At 43.6% G+C, this 19,140-nt stretch overlaps 1 protein-coding gene across 1 annotated transcript; it reads right to left on the bottom strand.

Moving 5' to 3' along the window:
- Positions 1 to 1,669: 1,669 nt before the first annotated feature.
- LOC120812731 (DNA-directed RNA polymerase III subunit RPC2-like) lies at positions 1,670 to 19,031 on the bottom strand. The gene is made up of 28 exons (XM_040168898.2): positions 18,845 to 19,031; positions 18,474 to 18,506; positions 18,009 to 18,065; positions 17,860 to 17,924; positions 17,659 to 17,734; positions 17,189 to 17,289; positions 16,580 to 16,671; positions 16,355 to 16,472; positions 15,601 to 15,709; positions 14,726 to 14,848; positions 11,856 to 11,972; positions 11,643 to 11,777; positions 10,400 to 10,561; positions 9,994 to 10,194; positions 9,478 to 9,640; positions 8,398 to 8,551; positions 8,226 to 8,300; positions 8,012 to 8,110; positions 7,784 to 7,911; positions 6,584 to 6,793; positions 6,283 to 6,441; positions 5,914 to 6,031; positions 5,658 to 5,800; positions 4,108 to 4,211; positions 2,952 to 3,118; positions 2,525 to 2,638; positions 2,258 to 2,431; positions 1,670 to 2,031 (listed from the first exon to the last, which is right to left on the bottom strand). The coding sequence occupies exons 1-28, from the start codon at positions 18,914 to 18,916 to the stop codon at positions 1,902 to 1,904; spliced, it is 3,399 nt and encodes a 1,132-aa protein (XP_040024832.1). The 5' UTR covers positions 18,917 to 19,031; the 3' UTR covers positions 1,670 to 1,901.
- Positions 19,032 to 19,140: the final 109 nt, after the last annotated feature.

Below are 19,140 nucleotides of genomic sequence, written 5' to 3'. Positions count from 1 at the left end.
GGCGGATTATGCCTGAATTACTCACCACACCATGGATAGCGGAGGAGGACTTTCTCCACCAGTGCGCAGGTCGTGGGCAGCACCGCTACTCCTCCTGACCGGCCGGCACCGCTCAGATACCTGGGAGCACGTGCGCGGGGGCACCGTCACGTAGCAAACCGTGCATGGGGGCCACGCTTTGTTAGAGCAGGTCTGTGCATCCGGAATAAAGAAGCTGCTGGGAGGAATGGAAGGTCAAAAGGAATTTGAGAATATTTTAAAAAAAAGGAAATAAAATGACCAAGACTCATAACGTCTTATTCATTTTCGCTCATCTGCCTCTTAATGCGTGAGATTAAACTCACGCATTAATTAAAGAGATATACTTTAACACACATTAATGACACAACACTGCATCAAGACCTGCGTGGTGGCTGCTGAAAAAAGCCATGGCCTCATAAGGAGGATGTAATTAATTGCAGTCAGAGAAGGAGGAGGTGGAGTCTGTATCTCCCTCAGTGGATGACATCCTTTTTTTCACCCTGTTATCTGCTTATTAGAGCCTCATAAAACAGGACAGGTGCAGCCACCAAAAGAGCCTCTTCCACCCGTCCTATTCTCACAGAATCTGTCTGCACAAACGGATGTGTACCTCTTTTGTTCAGTGAAAAGGCCCCAATTGAGTTGTGTGTGTGTGTGGGGGGGGGTATGCTTACGCTGCATACGGCACGTTGGTGGTATCGAGGCTTCGGTTTAAAAGGAAGAAAACCGTATCAAAAGAGACTTTCTCTCCATGACTGTGTCACTGCATATTTCCATTTGTCCTCACTGAGCATCCTGCTGTCTCCCCCTCACATTTAATAAAGGGTTCATCTTCTATTAAACCATGTAAATACAAACAAACATTTATACTAATGGTTTAATGAGCCTCCAATTAGTTTCTAAACGGATTCATCTGGAAGCAAACATGTGGAAACATTTTACCCGATGGGTTTAATATGAACTGGCTGATAATTCAGTGTTACTACTAGAAAATCGTGTCCTGGTGTTGGTATTTAATGGCATTTCCAGCCGTAAAATAGACCAACTGCAGTGGTTAGCTCTTGGAGAACTTTGAAAATTACTGAGTCTTGTTTTAGCTTCTTAAGTGGTTTTCGTTGTCTTCGTTCAGACGGCCATCTTTCAAAATGTCCTGATATTTGTATTTAACTAATTATGAATGCATTAATCAAGAAGATACTCAAAATATTAAATACCAATGAAAATGAGTATTATTGTTAGTATTAGGCCACAAACAAATACTCAAGTATTTGTTATAATTTATGTAGTGAATTATAGTGGAACATATTCATTCCATTTACTCACTAGATGTTACATTTGATCATTAATATGAAATGAATACATTTCAAGACTAAATGTGGGTGTTTTCTCACCATTATCAGACCTTTAAATATTATGGTAAATGGATATTTTCTTGAAATGATTCATCAGCACATAAATTACACCTTAACTAAGAGAAGAGTTTATATCTTCCAACAATGTTTTAAACACATTTCTTTACTTTTGGGCCATTTTGAAGAGAAGCAGACGGGAAGGAACATGCAAGTTCTGCAGCTTTTTCAATATTTGTAATTTGACATGAAATAATATAGCAGTAGTTAAGTAACCAAATAGCAGGACACACAGCAGCTGATTGTGAAACTTTCTTTAGTTTATTATGTACACATAGAAAAAACAATGGTGAGAAAGTATGAACACAAATGCGAACCGTCACATGGTCTTAGTTTGCAAACACCAACAAAAATGTAAACGCAGGATTTAACCGGTTCCCTCTTCATTCACAGCTCTAAACACTGTGAAGGCTTAAATCTCTACCTCTGAACCTTTCACTCACACAGACATGCCTTCGTGTCCCTGCCGGCTCAGTCGTTGTAGCGCGACAGTTTGAGTCGGGGGATGATGTTCATGGACTGCAGCTCCTGGAACAGCAGCTTGCAGGCGTACGGGATCCGCAGCGAGGAAACGTGACAGGAAGACTTGCAGTAGTGACACCTGGAAGATTGAAAACTGAGAATAAGACTGCGGACAAAGCAGAGGACGACCCGCCGAACCTCCATAAGAACTGAGGACTGTTCCAAGTCACTTTAGAGATTCAATTTGTAACCCCCACTGCAATCATATTAAACAAAACCTGACAAACCCTCGCAATGCCTCAGCAGACCTCGGTTATCCTACGCGTCGGCACTCAGGGGAAACCGATCTGCGGCGTCCAACTTACCAGCCAGAGTATCCCAGGAGGCCGCACTGGCCGCACACGTCCACCTCAAAGGCGTCACTGGAGATCATGAGGCGCTCCAGAAGCAACATGCTCGCTCCGTAGCCAATCAGGCAGTCGCGCTCCATCTCGCCCAGACGCAGGCCTCCGTCTCTGGAGCGGCCCTCCGTAGGCTGCCTGAGGACGACGGGATGCGAAGTGATGAGGCCAGAGTAACAGTAGTGATTTCGTTATTTCCACGTGATTACAACTGGGGACGTTGATTTCTACCTGGTGAGAACGGCTCTGGGGCCTCGGGCTCTGGCGTGCATTTTGTCGAGCACCATGTGCTTCAACTTCTGATAATACACCGGTCCGAAGTAGATATAAGCCTCCAGAGGTTCCCTGAGGGGGGAAAATGTTTATTTAGTCAATTCAATAACAAGCATCTGTCTATTATCAGGTAAAAACATGGTGGTGGTTGCAAATCAGACATTTGTGGGGATTGTTGGTCCGCCTGTTTGAATTGGCGTTTGTCACTTTTCTTTTTCTCTACACGGAAGGTGATTTCTTTATTAATAAAAGTTGCACTCTTGTCATGTTGTAATGAGTGAGCAGACGTTTCTTTAAAATCACAAAGAAAGGTATTGAAAAAAGCCACGTAGAAAGCAGCTGGGAGAGTGTGTTTACTGGGACGACACATTGAGCTCTTTATTACCCGGTGATTCCCGAGGTGACGTAGTCTTTGCCCTGGTAGTTGTATCCATAGCGGATGAGATCCTCGCACACGTCCTTCACCTTGCTGCCTCCGAACGCCGTACCGTAGTGAAACCGTCCATCCAGGACTCCGGCTTTCCCGGCCAGCAGCTCGATCAATTTCCCCACCTGGCAGAATCACAGACAACGACTTTGTTCAGAACATACAGCTTTTGTGTTGATATCGCGGGGTAAGAGTAGATACACATGTACCCCACGGCTTGGGACCGGCGGTCTAAGGATGACTGATTTCAACAATTCCTCGGCGGTCCCACCCAGAGGACCCCTAACCCCACCACATAAAAGGAAACACCTACTCTCATTTCACTCTGCGGTCACAGAGACATCTTCCCGAGCCAACATTTCTCAGTCTTTCCCATGGCAACAACAGCGCGCAAACACACACACACACCCACACACACCCACACACCCACACACGCACGCACGCGCGCGCGCGCACACACGCACGCACGCACGCACGCACGCACGCACGCACACACACACACACACACACACGCACACACGCACACACGCACACACGCACGCACGCACGCACGCACACACACACTGTCATTCACATTCAGCACCATCCTGCCGTTGAAATACGCCGCGCATGTTTGATAAAACTTGCACACACTGCGACAGGCGGCGGCGTCACCGGCAGTCGTCTCCACAGCAACAGATATCTTTTTGTGAACAGTGAGATTGCCGCTTAGCCGGCGTGAATGGACATGTGCTCTGGAAGCCAACGATAACCCCGGAGAGGAGCGGAGCGGGAATAATGACGCTCTGGCTCCAGAACAGAGTTCTGAAGAGCGACGGACAAATGATAGAAAACAAATCTACAATCGAATTATTCATTTCAGTCGTTTTTTAAACAGTAATACAGAACATTAACTGGTTCCAGCAGCTGAAATGCTGCTTTTTTTGTCATGAAAGTGAATTCAATTTTGATTTTCTGTCAGACAAAAAAAATACTTCTGCAGACGTCACCTGGGACTGTGCATAAATACAACAGAATCAATAATCTTTAGTAGCAGCCCTAAAAATCAATTTGATTGAGACAATTAAAAAAAAAATCAAAATGATTGTTAGTTTCAAGCCCAAAAAATATGTACCGTCATTCTGGAGGGATATCCGTGAGGGTTCATGATAATGTCGGGACAGATGCCCGTGTCGCAGAACGGCATGTCCTCCTGCGGGACTATGAGGCCACAAACACCTGTTACACACAGAGAAAAAGAAATTGAATCTGAATCTGTGCACGTGGGAAAAATACACTATTAGCCGACCATTCATTGCCATTGTCGATGCCACGCAGGATGTAGTCGCAGGATGTTGACTGGGAACAAGTACAGCAATTTGTTGGAAAGTCATCTAAAGAGCAGGAAGAAGGTGAAAAGAGAACAAGAAAAAGGCGAGAACGGCTGAGCCGGGGGAAAAAAAAAAAGAAGAAGGTAAAAGCGGAAAATAAAAAAAGTCAAAAGAAAAGTTGGGCATATCAGTGTAAAAGTAGGATTAAAGAGGGAAAAAGAGCAACAAGAACCACAGTAGAAAATGGAGGAGAAGGTGATTAGAAAGATTCAGAGAGAGGGACCCTAGTTCCCATAGCAGACATCCTCGGTGTTGTTTGTTTTGTGTGAAAGTGAATGATAAAAGAGGCATGAAATCAGGAGAGAAAGGCAAGACAACAGCAAGGGTCCAGAGCCCTCCATCACAGCTCATACAGCCCCACGCTGGCGGCTCGCACAATGGGCCCCTACTACTGACAACCCCGCCACCTCCTCCCCCACCTCCACAGCTGTGTGTGTGTGTGTGTGTGTGTGTGTGCGTGTGTGTAAATAATTAACTTATTCTGCTCTGGTGACCAGGACTTATGAGACTAGTCATGAGTAGCTGTGAGATCTATTGCTGCAGCCAAATCCTAATAAAGTAACAAATCCCAGATTTATGATTCCGCTTGAAACATTTATGCGGTTAATTCTATGTTCAAACACCATTTCCCTGCAGCAGGAGAAACAAGTTTCCCCGAACGTTTCTCAATTCTAAAAGGTGTCCGTAAACCGCTCAGCCACGAGTGACCCGACCAGCCGAACATCAGTTGCACATCTGGGAGTTTCCATCCAGCTCTGCAGCGTAACCCCCCGGCGACCCCTCTCTCTTGGTCACTATCGGAGACAGAAGACCCTGTCCCACCCCGAGCTGACCGCCCACTGGCCGCTGTGTTAATGAGGAGAGTAAATTATGCATGGCGCCAGTTAGCTTTTTGATTAAAACATCATACAAGCCCCCAATAGGGGAGGTGCTGCAAAACAATGGCGGTTGTAAACACTTTTCCTGCAGCAGCAGCAGCAGAATACTGCTAGGGTGTAATAAATTTGCATAGTCTGGCACAGGACAAAGAGCCAATTAATTGAAAAGAGCTCTTGAAAGATGAGGACAGAGGGGCAGTGACAGAGCAACAGCTACTGGGACTTGACTCAACATATGCTGCGGTAAAGAGACGACCAAGGTCCCCCCCCCCAGTCATTTACAATCTCTGGTGACAGTTTGGGATTTGGGGCTCTAAGTGGTGGGATATGGTGGAAGTGGAAGGATTTAGGTTTGAGCGTAACATGCCGGCCTTATTCAGCGAGTCAATACAGTCCAAGAGCCCTCGAGGTGGAACCTTTCTGTCCGTGTCGACTGCTGAATTTGTCTCCTATCTCTGGCCTCCTGGTCTGCCTGAGGAGGATCTTGATGAGGAAAGCATCCTCGGCGTTGGATGAAATCATGACCTTCTCGATGTACGAGTCCGTCGAGCCCTTGTAGCTGCAGAGGCAGAACGGAGAAAGTGATTTTTCTGTACAGCGAGCGTTGCAAGAAATCAAACAAAAAAAGTTGAACGGTTTCTTCTTCACGTAAAGAGGTGGGGGTGCACTCACCTGATGGGCACATCTCTGTACTGGAGCTGGCCTGGCTGGGTACTGCCCTCCAGTGGTGTCTGGGTGACAGTTGGCATGGACTTGTTCACCAACACCTGCTTGTTCTCCACTTTCTCACCTGTGCCACACACACACACACACCTCATCACAGGGTTGTGGTGGCCTGCACGGTTCATTACAGGCGCGTATACGATAGGACTTTTAACCAACAGCTCTCTGAAATAAAAACAATCTCAGTCTAAAATCAGGTTCTGAATGACGAGAGGAACAGACATGCACCAGCATGTGCAGCCACAGACGCATCCTGTTGCATTAGGATCTATATTAGTCAATAACATTATTAGAGCAGTGAGGCACGCTGGGTCTCACCGGGGGAGCAGATCCCGTCAGCGTCCAGGATGCTGTGCCTCCAGATAGGCTTTCGTGTTACAGCGTCCAGCATGGGCCCCATCACCTTGTCAAAGGTCTGGTTGGTGTAACGCCGCAGTGTGCACTTAGCGTTTTTATAGACAAGGCACCGACCAAATCCTGAGAGGGAAACATGAGGATCAATAAACGTCCGTCACTTAAAAAGATATTTGATGCATAAATATTTAATAAAAACTCCAAACCGACTCAAACGATTTAAAAAACAATAGGACCCTGTGAAACCGGCGCCGTGCAACGTCACCTCTGTCGAGCGAGGCTTTGTTGAGGATTAGAGCGTCCTCAATGTCGTAGCCGCTGTAGCTCATCACGGCCACAGTGGCGTTTTGGCCAGCAGGCAGCTTCTCAAAGTCAATCAGCTCTATGGTTTTGGTCGTGACCATGGGCCTCTGCGGGTACGCCAGCAGGTACATCAGAGTGTCGATGCGGTTCCTCTGGTTGTAGCCAATAGTTCCTGGAGAGAGGGGACAACCACTGCTGATGTTTTCCTGCTTCTCCGAGCCACTGGACGGAGACATTGATGCATATATGGAATCTGATAAGAGTTTGCTACATATCTATAATTATCTCGTAATACAAGGGAATAATATAAAATACAATAAATTGTGGTCTTTGAACTGGACATAAACTATTACTAAATTACTTCAAGACAAGAAAGCCATTCAGAGAAAATCTGCACTTCTCATTATTAAACTCACACAAGACCATACAAAATCCTGAGCTTCACTGAGACTATTAATTGAAGATCCTACGTGCAGATACATATTATCTAGATATGATATGACCGGTATTCTGAGATATGTCAATGCACACAATTTGTAACATCTATAAATCAATTATGGGTGGATTATGGGAGGTAAATCCTCCCGTTGGACCGTTTGGGGAAGTTTTGGTTACCAAGGAGCTGCGGGTGCGCACTCTGTGGTCTTTCGCAGCTGAGCACACTGACCCCCTAAGCGCAGCCAGAGCAGACACAAAGAATTGCTAATGACACTCTGGGTGACTGGCAGGTAAAGGGCCTCCGCACACACATGGTACAATTGAGGACCTACGCAAGCGCCCCATGTTTGATGTCCATGTGCATACACACACCCACTGACACACACACACATTTAAGACAAACACTCAATCACACACACAAATGTATTCTGACAAGAAGTAGAGCAGGAGTTTTGGGGGCAGACGAACCAGCAGGCTGCTTGTATCTGTACTGTTTGTTATTCTAATGTCCTTTTAAATGATTTTATCTTGTGCAAATAAAACTAAACTCTGAACCAGCAGGGGGCTGAAGAATAGTCTTCATATAACATTCTTTGCTTTTTTTGTATGCATGTGCAGAAGTAAACACTGTCGCTTTGTGGAGGATTCATCAGAAAGGATTTGACATTTTTACAGTTTAAAGACCTTCCTGCTGACTACAGCTTCCTGTGCAGCCGAGTCTTACCCATGGCCTGCTTGCCCATAGCACACTGGTAAGTGTTCCTGGGTGACTGGTTGTGGTGAGGGTAAGGAATGAGGCCGGCGCACACCCCCAGCAACGTGAAGGGCTCAATCTCCAAATGTGTTGTGTCTCTGCAGAAAATAAAAGAAATAGGATTGTGAAACAAGAGCGTTAAATGAGACAAAGATTTTTGAATTTTCTTGCGTTTCAGGGAAACGAGGTACCGCTCACTTGCTAATCATGTGTTCATAGAGGGCAATGTGACAGTCATTCTCCTCGTTGACGTCCAGATACTCCACCAGGCCCTCGTGCAGAAAGTCTTCAAAGGTTCTGGAGGCACGAAAAGTCTTCAAGTTATATAAATAAAGAAAAAAACCTTCCAACCTTAAATCAATTATTATCTGTAAACAAATCGCTCTTAAAATCTCATAAATCGCAATATCACCTGTAGCCCTGTGACAGATCTTCTATGTGCTTGTTTTTCACCATGGGTTGTCCCCTCTTCACTATGATGTACGGCCTGATGGAGAACAACACACATTGGAGCAGAAAGCTGTCAAAAAATTTCAAGCATTTCATTGTGATGGTTTCGGCCTTGTTGGCTTGAACTTGCCCACCTGCAGAGACGTCCCCCATCGGAAGAGATGTAGACGCAGCGGTCGGTCAAGTTGGTGGAGATCGACACAAACTCTGTGATAAAACCTGCCCTGCGCATCAGTCTGAAGGTGCTGATAAGCTTGCGATTGTCCCGAATCACACCGAGAATGTTACCTGTGCACATGACAGAGACAGACGCACACAGAAAACTCACACTTTCACAGTTAATAATTCAATTATTAACCTGCAAGTGTTGCAGTGTCTGCAGTCTAAAGGAAGGAGGGGCTGTGAACATCGTAGTTGTCACCCGTGTGCCGTCTGGGCGTAGACTAGGGGTGTAACGGATGATTATTTTCATAATTGCTTCATCCTTCCATTCATTTCTCAATAAATCATGCTGTCTATAAAATGTCAAAGAATGGAGAAAAATGCCCATCAAACTTTCTCTGAATCCAATGTGACGTCTTCAAATTACGTTTTGTCGGTCAGTGTTGTACGTCACTACCGGAGTAAAGCACAGTGAACACATTCTATTTATGGGCTAAATTCTGAGTTAAAAATTCCCATTTGCAAACTTTGAATGGAAAAAAAAAATAGTATGTGTGTACAGTAATTTACACTGAACCTCCACGGCTGGCGGAAGCAGAGCTCCGGCTGCCTGCAGGGGTTTGCTCATATCGAGTCTGACAGACAAACGAGAACAGAGGAGACACTGTGCTCTGCCTCCGTGTGAGGCAGAGCACAGTGTCTGAAGGGCTTTGACACCTGCTGCAACCAACTAATTAAATGCTATGGCAGCTAATATAATTTGACAGTTATCAGTGGCGAGACAAACATATACAGTAATTAAGGGGCCATGTTCTGACTCGAGAATATTACCTACTGCTGCCATTAAATTAATGATTATCAGCCTTCCTGCAAAACACAACATTTCTTCCTGTAAACTAAACAGAATATTTTCCCTTCATGTTCAGAAGCCAGGCATTCAAAACAGGAAGGATTCAACTTTTCTTTTCAAGTGTTCTGAAGCAACAGCATCCACGGTTCGTTCTTTTTGCATTCATTCATGTATGAGCTGCACTGGCGCAGAGGAGTTCTACCATTGAGGAAGACGAGGAAGACACTTGGATAGGAGAGCTCCTCTCCAGACAGCAGGTTGACGTCTTCTACTCCCAGGTTGAAGGCCAGTTTGATGATCGGACCGTCCTCCATGTCGGTGGTGATGTGGGTCATCAGCGCCAAGTTCTTCACCAGACCACAAGCCTGCAGGCAAAAAAACAACGATACCAACCATGAACTGTTATGTAGGAAGTTACATGTCTTTGTCTTCACACTGGGGATGGGAAAAATTGAAAAACACGATATAGGTATTTCTCAGGTAATATAATAAATTTAATTCTGCGCAGGAGAATTTGCACAAAACGTTGAGCCATTCTGCACAAAAACATCATTGCTGACCTACGCATCTTCAGGAAAACAACAACCAAATCACTGCAACAACAATCATTTCTACTGTGCATATTTAATGCATGCTTTAAATTCAGATTTTAGCATTGGGGAGATACGCAATACGGACAACTGTGACAGAAGGTGAGATGTAGCTGGGGCTCACTCACCTCTCCCTCAGGTGTGTCCGACGGGCACAACATGCCCCACTGAGACGGCTGCAGGGAGCGCGGCCCGCTCACCTTCCTGGTCTTCTCAAACTGCGAGGAGATTCTCGTCATCATGCCGAGAGACGAAATAAAAGAGAGACGAGACAAGACCTGGGTGACACCCTGACGGTCCATCTTGAACCTCTTCAGAGACCAGTTGCCCTGTGGTAACAAAATTCACTACTGTTAATTAACCTGCCAAAAGCACACATTCGTCGTAAAACAATAAACTCAAACATTTACAATTACAAAAACAATGTTACCTACTGAAGTAGTGTAGTAAAAAAAAAAAAGATTTGATGTGAGATGCTTTCTCTCTGTTTTCTAACTTCTCCATATTTATGGCCTGCGACTCATACGCACTCACAGTGGAGATGGCATTGACCATGCCGTTGGTGATCTGATCCTGCCGCATGTGCTTCACCACGTCGAACTGAGCTGCTCTCTGCTTGGGGATGATCTGGTCAGCAATTTTCTTCAGCTCAGAGTTGAACTTCTTAAACAGATCTTCAAACAGCAGGGACAGGAGCTGAGACAGAGAGCGACGATCATCAGGAACCACGTTTTTTTCTGATCTACGCGGTCAGGATGCGGAGTGACTCACAGTCACTTCGGAGAATTCTGTCTTCATAGTCGGACCCACTGGCCGCTCACGTGTGCTCCTGCCTTTAATCGGTAACGAGGTGGATTCCAGTCAGATTTAATAACCAGGTACGCCGGCTCACGATAAGCCTGACCTGGCATGCGGCCGAGGTCCCTGTCCTCCTCCGCCTGCCCCTAAAGGAGGCGACCTCTCTCGCAACCCCCTCCCACCACGCGCATTAGCATACATCAAAAACAAACAAGCAGCGCTGCTTAAAGTTAATAAAGAAATTAAGCTTCCGCTGCGCAGCCGGGCCAACTAGTTGAATGTCAGGGAACCATAATTGGAGAGAGAGGAGAGATTGCTGGCGTTGTTAGTGTGTAAGCCCCCTATTGAAAGAGGGGTCTGTACTCCCCCCTCCTCCACGCCTGCTCCTTATACAGAGCAGGTGGGGGGGGGGAAATTAAAGGCCTTAAGACAGCAGTAATTACATTATCAGAGCCGGGCCTGCGGATTAGCTCAATCGCTCCAGTCAAGGCAGCAATTCTATTGTCACGGTGCTGAAAAATCCCCATGCTTTCCTCAGCCTCTGGATTTTGGTGCCACTGGATATCTTTCTCCTAACAAAGCCAGACTGAAATACAGGGGGGGGGGGGTTGAAAACAAAACAGGGAAAAACAAAGCTGAATGGAATTAATGAGTCTTATCAAAGGAAGGAGGCAGGAACAAAGGTGCAGGTGAGAGACCAGGGCTGCAGCCGCTGTCCTCCGGTCCGGTGCTGTGACCCATTCGCACTAAGGGTGATATTTGTTCTTTTCCACATGTTTCCGTGTTTTGTTGTTCAGTATCAAGCCTGTTTTCTTTTCTAGCAGGTAATGAAAAGGTAGAAAAGCACCTTTCACTTACAAAAGGCCCAAGTCAACAGGGTGCCTTTTAATGGCGGAACTGATTTCCGTTTGATCCATTGACTATTTCACTAACGAAATGGACTGAATGAACATAGAGTAAGTGAGACCTAGAGGCTTACCTGCCCGGCCAACTCAAGACGTTTGTTGCCATAGTAATCTCTGTCGTCCACCTTGTTGCCCCCTTGAGCCAGGATCACCCTCCGAACCATAACAGCCAGGTAAATACACTTTGCCCGAAAGTTAAACTCTTTGACCTGCCGACACAACACACAATGATTAGACTTTGTGAAATACACACTCTGGGATTCTTGTCTGTCTGGTAACGAACATACAGGCACATGTGTGAGGATAAGAGAGGCCAAGAGCTCTCTGGCCTCCTCCATCTTGGTCTTCTTGGGGCCTCCCCACATGCGCTGTCGCCGCACTTTATTCCCGAGGTACCGCAGAGCCTGGAACGCAGAGGAGCATTTACAGGCGAGTTCAAGAGGAGTCGACTGCTGATGCTGATGTGATACAAAGAAAAGGGTTCTTTTTAACAAATTTGATCCAAATAATTTGCACAAAAATAAAGACATACAGAAAACCTCATCTACGTTCACACCTGCCCTCCCAATCAATCCAACCTCTGGGCTATGAGACCGTGACAAAAAATAAAATAATTATATGTGATGTGCAAAAAGTTTGGGTCACAATTGAATGCGTCATTGTGACACAAATGCAGCTTTGCCGATATTGAGCATTCTGCAAATTAGGTGTATTTTAAGAAATATTGGATCAAAGACCAAATTATTGACAACTTCCATTATCCGATAAGGCATTTAATGCACACTTTCTGAAATTTTATGGAGGTATTTTGGGGAGGTTTATCCCCTAATGTCTCCCCTTGAAGCCTCACAACGTCTGATACCGGACAGTTGGATACTAATTAATGTGGTATACAAAATGTATTGGAGGTCCGCTACCCAAAACTGATCAATAACATTATTAATATGTGAGGAACTTTCTAGAAAGAGTGCAGAACACGAATAGGGGAGTGACACGCGCACACGCACATCCACTCGCACATCTGTGTTTCTCTGGAGCTCGCTCCTGAACTATAGAAAAGGTCAGAAGATAATGAGACCAAAGACTTTCTTCAAGACCACCCACCCTGGCATCCGGCATTAGATTCACGCATTTCCCTTTTATATTATGTACACATGAACAATGTGATTATCTAATTTAGAGAAACCATCAAATATATATTATGAGAAATGCATTTAAAAAGGAGTAATTTTGTATATATATATATTTATATAATTAAAATACATAAATATTGTAATATCATGAAATCACATGTATTAATTGATATTTTCAAATCAGATTTCTAAGTATATATATCACAAGAAGAAAAATATGACAGGCAAATATAGTTTAAGCACATTACTTATCATAATCTGATAACAATGTTCCTTAAGCCTTATCTGCCTTTAATTATATAGATTTAGGCCTCATTGTGGACATTACAATGACCCAATGAATACCATGAAAAGACATCATGCAGGCTGGCAGGCAGAGGAACATGAGAGCTGCGCAGACTGGTTGCTAGGAAGCAAATATGGCCTCATCAATGCATCAGTGGTTCCTCTAACAACATAATCTTTATGAAAAAACAAATCGGGCGACTGCATTCATCTGTAGATGTCAAAGTAAACATGAATAAACCATCCAAAACATTACTTTACTGGCTGGCAAGACAAAACCGTAGTCATCCGATCACAGAGAGACAGAGAAAACACACTCTGCCAACAGGAGCCGTTTGTTTCAGTGTCGAAACAAACGGCCGTCTCTTCAGTTCATGGGAATATCGGGGATGGCTGATGATTCAATAATATTGTAATGAGATTATCATTCTGTCAAATTGATCATTCAAAGCGCTCTATCGTACACACACACACAAAATAAAAAAACACTGACTGGAGTTATTTAGTTCTTCATATAATGCATAATAGAGGGACAGTTATTGCTTTCAACGTCTTTTTAATCCATCAGGTCATGATGTAGACTTCAATAGAAATTATCCTCAATGTGTTACATTTTCCGAAATATGCTTGTCCACTTTCTCGCTGAAATGCTCACTAATTAACAAATATCTGTGTTACAAAATGACTTCAAAGCCAAGACCAAAAATGACAGTAGTGGCGGTGGATTTGCCCCGGAGGAAAGTGACTTCCGGAGTCTCTTCGTCGCTGCGTGGTTGCCAGGCGACCAACAGAGACTCCAATTAGCGAGCTTTATGCCGCGTTCACACTTTGATCGAGCGACAAAACAATAGGCTACAAGTCGTCGTGTCAAATGGAGGCCACTGAGTGACGGCGGGCACTTGTCGGTGTGAGAGGCTACAAAGCTTTGACGCTCTCATTGACGCGGTGAAGAGAGAACCAGTCACATGTTTTTGTTTAAACCTGCTCGGTTCCATCAAAGAAACGTGCTATTTATTTAACCACGTCAAAGACCACTTGGGCGCGGTTTCGCAACGAGTCACAGGCGATGGAGCAGGCCGAACGTGGTGGCTTTTGTTGCTTTAGTGTGAACATTGCATTGGAATTGCTGGTGGGATGATTTTCTAATAGTTGAAAGAGCGAGGCCACTCGATTCCCTCGGCTTCCAGTGTGTGCGTAACACCGAGTTCATCTGTCATCAAATTTATATCTACTGCACAGACATGAACGGTATCAGTCTTTTCATCTCCCATTATTCCTCAACAGGTTTAATAAGGGCCGAGGTCAAGATGGGCTGACAAATTAAATAGTGGATCCTACATTTCCACAAAATGTGTCTGGTAAAAAGACTTTTGTTAACTTTTCAAGTTCAGGATGAATCCAGGATGATGTCTGGGTTATTTCACAAAGACTTTTAAGGATTCCACTTCATTTGTTTATAATCGTTTTGGTTCTACTCACATTTATTTTTTTGTCTTCTGATTTTTATGTACTTTTTTTTATTACTATATTTTTTATTACTATATTATTATTATATTATTTTATTAAACTAATTATTTGTGAATTATTATAATATGCAATATAATTATTTTCTCATGTTTTTTTGTTTTTTTAAACAACGCCTGATAAAGACGTTGCTTGTTAGCTTTGCAGGTGTAAAATCCGGGGAGTATTCCTATGATTTGATAACTATTTCAACCACACATGGACCACTGAGGTACCTGAGTCTGAGTGAAGATCTGAGCCTTCTGGCACTCCTCCAGGCTCGGGGCAAAGCTGGCCATGACATGCTCCTCTGTGCCGATCATCTGCACGATCTCCTGGTCGCTCTCTACGCCCATACCCTGCGAGAGGGACCGGCAAAGAGGCGCGTTACAGGAACAAAGTGTGGACTAATATTTCATTCCTGTGGCTACACACAGAGCTTTGAAAGTAGGTGAAATGTACACAAAGTAGACACTCCGCCACTAGCAACTGGAACAAGAGGTGAAGCAGCGGGCATAAGGAGGAGCAGTGCACACAGCAGGAGGAGGGAACTGGGAGTCGTGAGGTTGTGTGACATTTGTTTATGGAAATGTGAAGTTGTTTCTGCCGCCCGACACGGGGTGGGGGGGTCATCCAGGATATTCGTTTGCAAACAGAGCGGGCATATCCACGAGTGCCCTGTGGACAATGACTTCAGCTCCAAACACCGCAGACTCACCAGTTGCCGTGTTCGGAGGGATTTGTCTCTAGTGGGGGAAGAAGTTAATGAAGCCAGCCGGCTAACTGACATTTTCAACGAGAGCAAATGGCGACAGGTGAAAATGAATCTGATGAAGAATCGCTGAAACGATTGAGCTCTGACTGCACACTAACGTGCAAAACAAAACCTATTTTAAAAAATGCAGTATGCATTGTTCAAGCAGTGCAAAAACCATCCATTCCAGACAGATCAGCAGGCTGCAGCAAACAAAAGCAAATAATTAAAAATACTGTCATCAACTAAGGTGTTTATCAGCAAGCGATATCATTGATAAAGAAAACTCCTCTAGCTGACCTCTAGCCCCCCCTACAGGAAGTTCAGTTAAACTGGGACCATCAACAACTCTTGCACCTTGAAAATGATGGCAATGGGGGTGTCTTCCGACAGCGTGTTGTGCTTCAGGTAGAATCTCCCTTGTTTGACAATCATATTTGTTCTGCTTTTCTTCTCATGAGTGGAGCTGAAAGTGAAGACAAGATTTCAAAATCAAAGCAGACGAAGATCCAGAAGGTTTGACAAAGAAAGCTAAATGTTTTCCAATAACATAAGTGATGGAAAGTTACAAAAACAAAAGTGTAACATGTTCTATGTAATTCCATCACAGTGGATCGTTGCTTTGTTTATCGTGCATGTGATAGGATGTCGATACAAACTCCTACCAAAGCTTTCCTATAAGTCCACTGATCTGCAGACACGGACACAAATGCATTAAAAAAAAGAAATCTGGCTTTTCTGAGGAAGAATTGCAATACAAGAATTGCAACTACTTTGTTTGACCTCAAAGACGCATACAATGGGTATGAAGCACTGCATGTATACGGACACTAAGTCAGGCTTAACGCAAGTGTTCCCGTATCTCAAAGACAGCTCAGTTTCATCAGTAGATGTCTAGGGTAACCTATGCTGCATGGCTGCAGGCGAACCCAAAATAATGACATGCAACTTACATCCAACTTTTTTTATTTTGATTAGAATTGGAGCAAAGAGTAAAAAAGAATGACGGCATTTCAAGAACTCATTTGAGACCAATAATGTCTTTTGACGTTTTGCATGCTTCACAAGCAGTTGCCTGTTATTATGATCAGGGGAGACGTTGGTACAGTACCTGGTGACTGAGGCTCCCACGGCTCCCTTCCTGTCCTGCTCCACAATGATTCGATTCTTGGACAGCTGTTCCTGGATCAGAATTACTTTCTCCTGACCCTTTACAATAAAATACCCCCCTGTGAAGAAATACCACATGGAGAGTATAAATCACCAACGCAAAAGTAAAACTGTGTTGGTGATTGTGATGTGTTATTGCTCTGATTCAGTGTCATCCGTTGTGTACCTGGATCCAGAGGACATTCGTTGAGTTTAGAAACCTCCATGGGCGTCTTTCCCGTGAGAACACAGTTTGAGCTTTGCAGCATGATCGGCATCCTGAAAAAAGCAAAGTTAATTAAAAAGAAGTATCAAAATAAACTTAAATCACTTTATACACTGCAGTGTGTGTTTGTAGATTATTTTGTATCCATTATGGACAAAAACTAGAACTGTAAAATTACAGTTCAACATAATCAACCTCTCTGAAAAAAACCTTTTCATGCGTAGAGCAACTCTTGATTAGAAATAAATGGTGGCTTTGTTTAATGACAGCTGATCAGCATGCAGTTGCTCATATCACACTTAATTCATCAAGACTCTTCTCATATTTTTATATTTTGTTTACTGAAAAGAGCTTTTGAGGGATTTCAAGGCAACACGGGGTAAGTTATTGATATACAGTTGGTCATTGTTGGAGTGGAAGTAAACATTTAAGTTAAATGAAAAAAGGAGCCTAGAATTAAAAGTGAGTGAAGGATGTTGTATCCAGACTGATGAAATGTCTTTTTGACTTGTTAAGTTTTGACTACGAAGATAATAAACTAAATCAGGGAAGGAAGTAAGACTACGATACCTTCCGATGGGCAGCGCATTGCGGATGATTCTCTGACTGCCACGAGTGTACTCGATGTCCACTGTGATGGGCGCTGAATAGGTCATGTCTCTGAGACGACACTGTAAAAAACAACAGGAACATCGAATTAAATGTTTGGAAATTTTAGGTCACCATATGTTAATAATTTTTTGCATTATAACAAAACTTTTTTTTATTATCTATGTATTGCTTAAACCATTAAAGTTTAAGAAACTTGAATATTTGCGATTACAGTACTTTGATTAAATGTTCAAAAAATTTAACAGAAAATGTTCGCATTTGAGAAGCTGCAACCTCCGAATATTTTAAATTTGTGCAATCATAAATATTGCTGTTCATTAATTATCTGTCAAGTGCAAATTATTTCTATTTAACAAAAAAAATTAAATAAGATGTTTGACTGCTGTTGCACAAATCCTTCTTAATATTACACAACAAACTAAGCTCACCTCATGAGGAGATACTGGTCTGGTTACGTTGAAGCTTTCTTCAACATCCGGCATGCCGACGTAGATATTGAGGTATCTTGCAAGGACATTATTTATGAATATTAAAAGCATTAAATCAATATTCTCAACACAAGCTGCTCTGTGGATGTCCATAGGGTTGGATTGATGTCGGTTAACCGAAATTATGTTCAAACTACGTACTTGAGATACCACATAGGATCAGCGTCACTTGTGATCTTCTCATTGGCTTTCATTATTTTCTTTATCTGGAAGACCAGACATAAACAACATGAACACATGGACATAACAACACAGCTGTACACAAATCCAAGTTAAGAGTTGTGTTTCACCTCAACATTGATGAAGTAGTTAAAGGAGTCGATGTGCTGCTTCACAAGTCCTTTCACCTGCAGAACAGGTCGAGCAACAGGTCACACATTGAAATGAAAAATGTCCACGGTGAAGTAAATGGATTGTATACAAGTGCAGATACAATTAGTGTGATTACTGGATCCAACAGAAACGTACGTTGTTTTGACCAGATGGAAAGAGAACAATTAAAACAATTAACATCTGTTACTTTAAGGTATCAATATGTTATAGGCAAGGTTGCAAATCCATAAGTCATTTCTACATTAAAGCAGACTCTAGCCTATATTTTATCCATTAATAGTATACCGGTTGGTATCCCACGCAATTTCCTGTTTCATCGCAATATAACTTTATGCTACATAAATAATGACAGAGGATTTGTAGACAACATGAAAGATTTAATTCAGTTTGGGATATTTGGGGCACTAATGTTGACCTGTTACCTTTAGAAAAGCTGGTAACAGTTTCCATTTTTCCTGTAAAATGAAAAGAAAATACATAAATAACACATCAGATTTTACTGGATTCTTTATTCACCAGCTGAGACGGTAAATGGTTTAAAACACTTTATGTTTCGCAAGTTAAAGTTGACACGATAACTTCGCAAACTGACATTTCAAGACGCTACAACTGAAAACCGCGCGTGTGATTAAGGTTCACACGTCCCTCCAGAAGCCGTTTATTATTATTATTATTATTATTATTATTGTTGTTATCATTTACTATGTCTAGTGTGTAGCGATGGCCGCCGCGTTAACGTGAGCGTCTGCGCTCGTGGAGGAAGCTCTCGAGTCGTCATCCGGACGCGACTCACCGCCACCGTGTTGACAGGAGCCGCGAGCTCCTGAGGAGTCAAGTCGCCGAACTCTCCTCCCAGCACCTCCATGCTTCTCCCCGGCGCCCCGCGGCGAACACCTAAAAGACTCCTCGGCTCGCACCGGCGAACGATGGTGCGAGCGTGTGGTCGGAAGTGGCCGAAGCGTGCAGCCCGCTCTGGTGTTACACTGTAAAACGTCCGTGCGGGAAGAAGTAAAATAAGTGTGAAGTAAGTGTTCCGCATGTTGTCGTTTTTCTTTGGCTGAAAAAAGATTTCTAATCTTCTGCAACAAG

Source organism: Gasterosteus aculeatus, chromosome Y, assembly GCF_964276395.1.
Source record: "Gasterosteus aculeatus chromosome Y, fGasAcu3.hap1.1, whole genome shotgun sequence".
NCBI classification, from domain to species: domain Eukaryota; kingdom Metazoa; phylum Chordata; class Actinopteri; order Perciformes; family Gasterosteidae; genus Gasterosteus; species Gasterosteus aculeatus.
This window is presented reverse-complemented; position numbering and strand designations above follow the sequence as displayed.

Bases quoted from the DNA above. Each gene is read 5' to 3' on its own strand.
- LOC120812731 (XM_040168898.2), bottom strand. From the start codon at position 18,916: ATGGAGGTGCTGGGAGGAGAGTTCGGCGACTTGACTCCTCAGGAGCTC. The intron at 8,301-8,397 runs GTGGGCAAGTTC...GTTCTCCATCAG, and splicing joins GATGGGGGACGTCTCTGCAG to GCCGTACATCATAGTGAAGA. The intron at 7,912-8,011 runs GTGAGCGGTACC...TATTTTCTGCAG, and splicing joins TATGAACACATGATTAGCAA to AGACACAACACATTTGGAGA.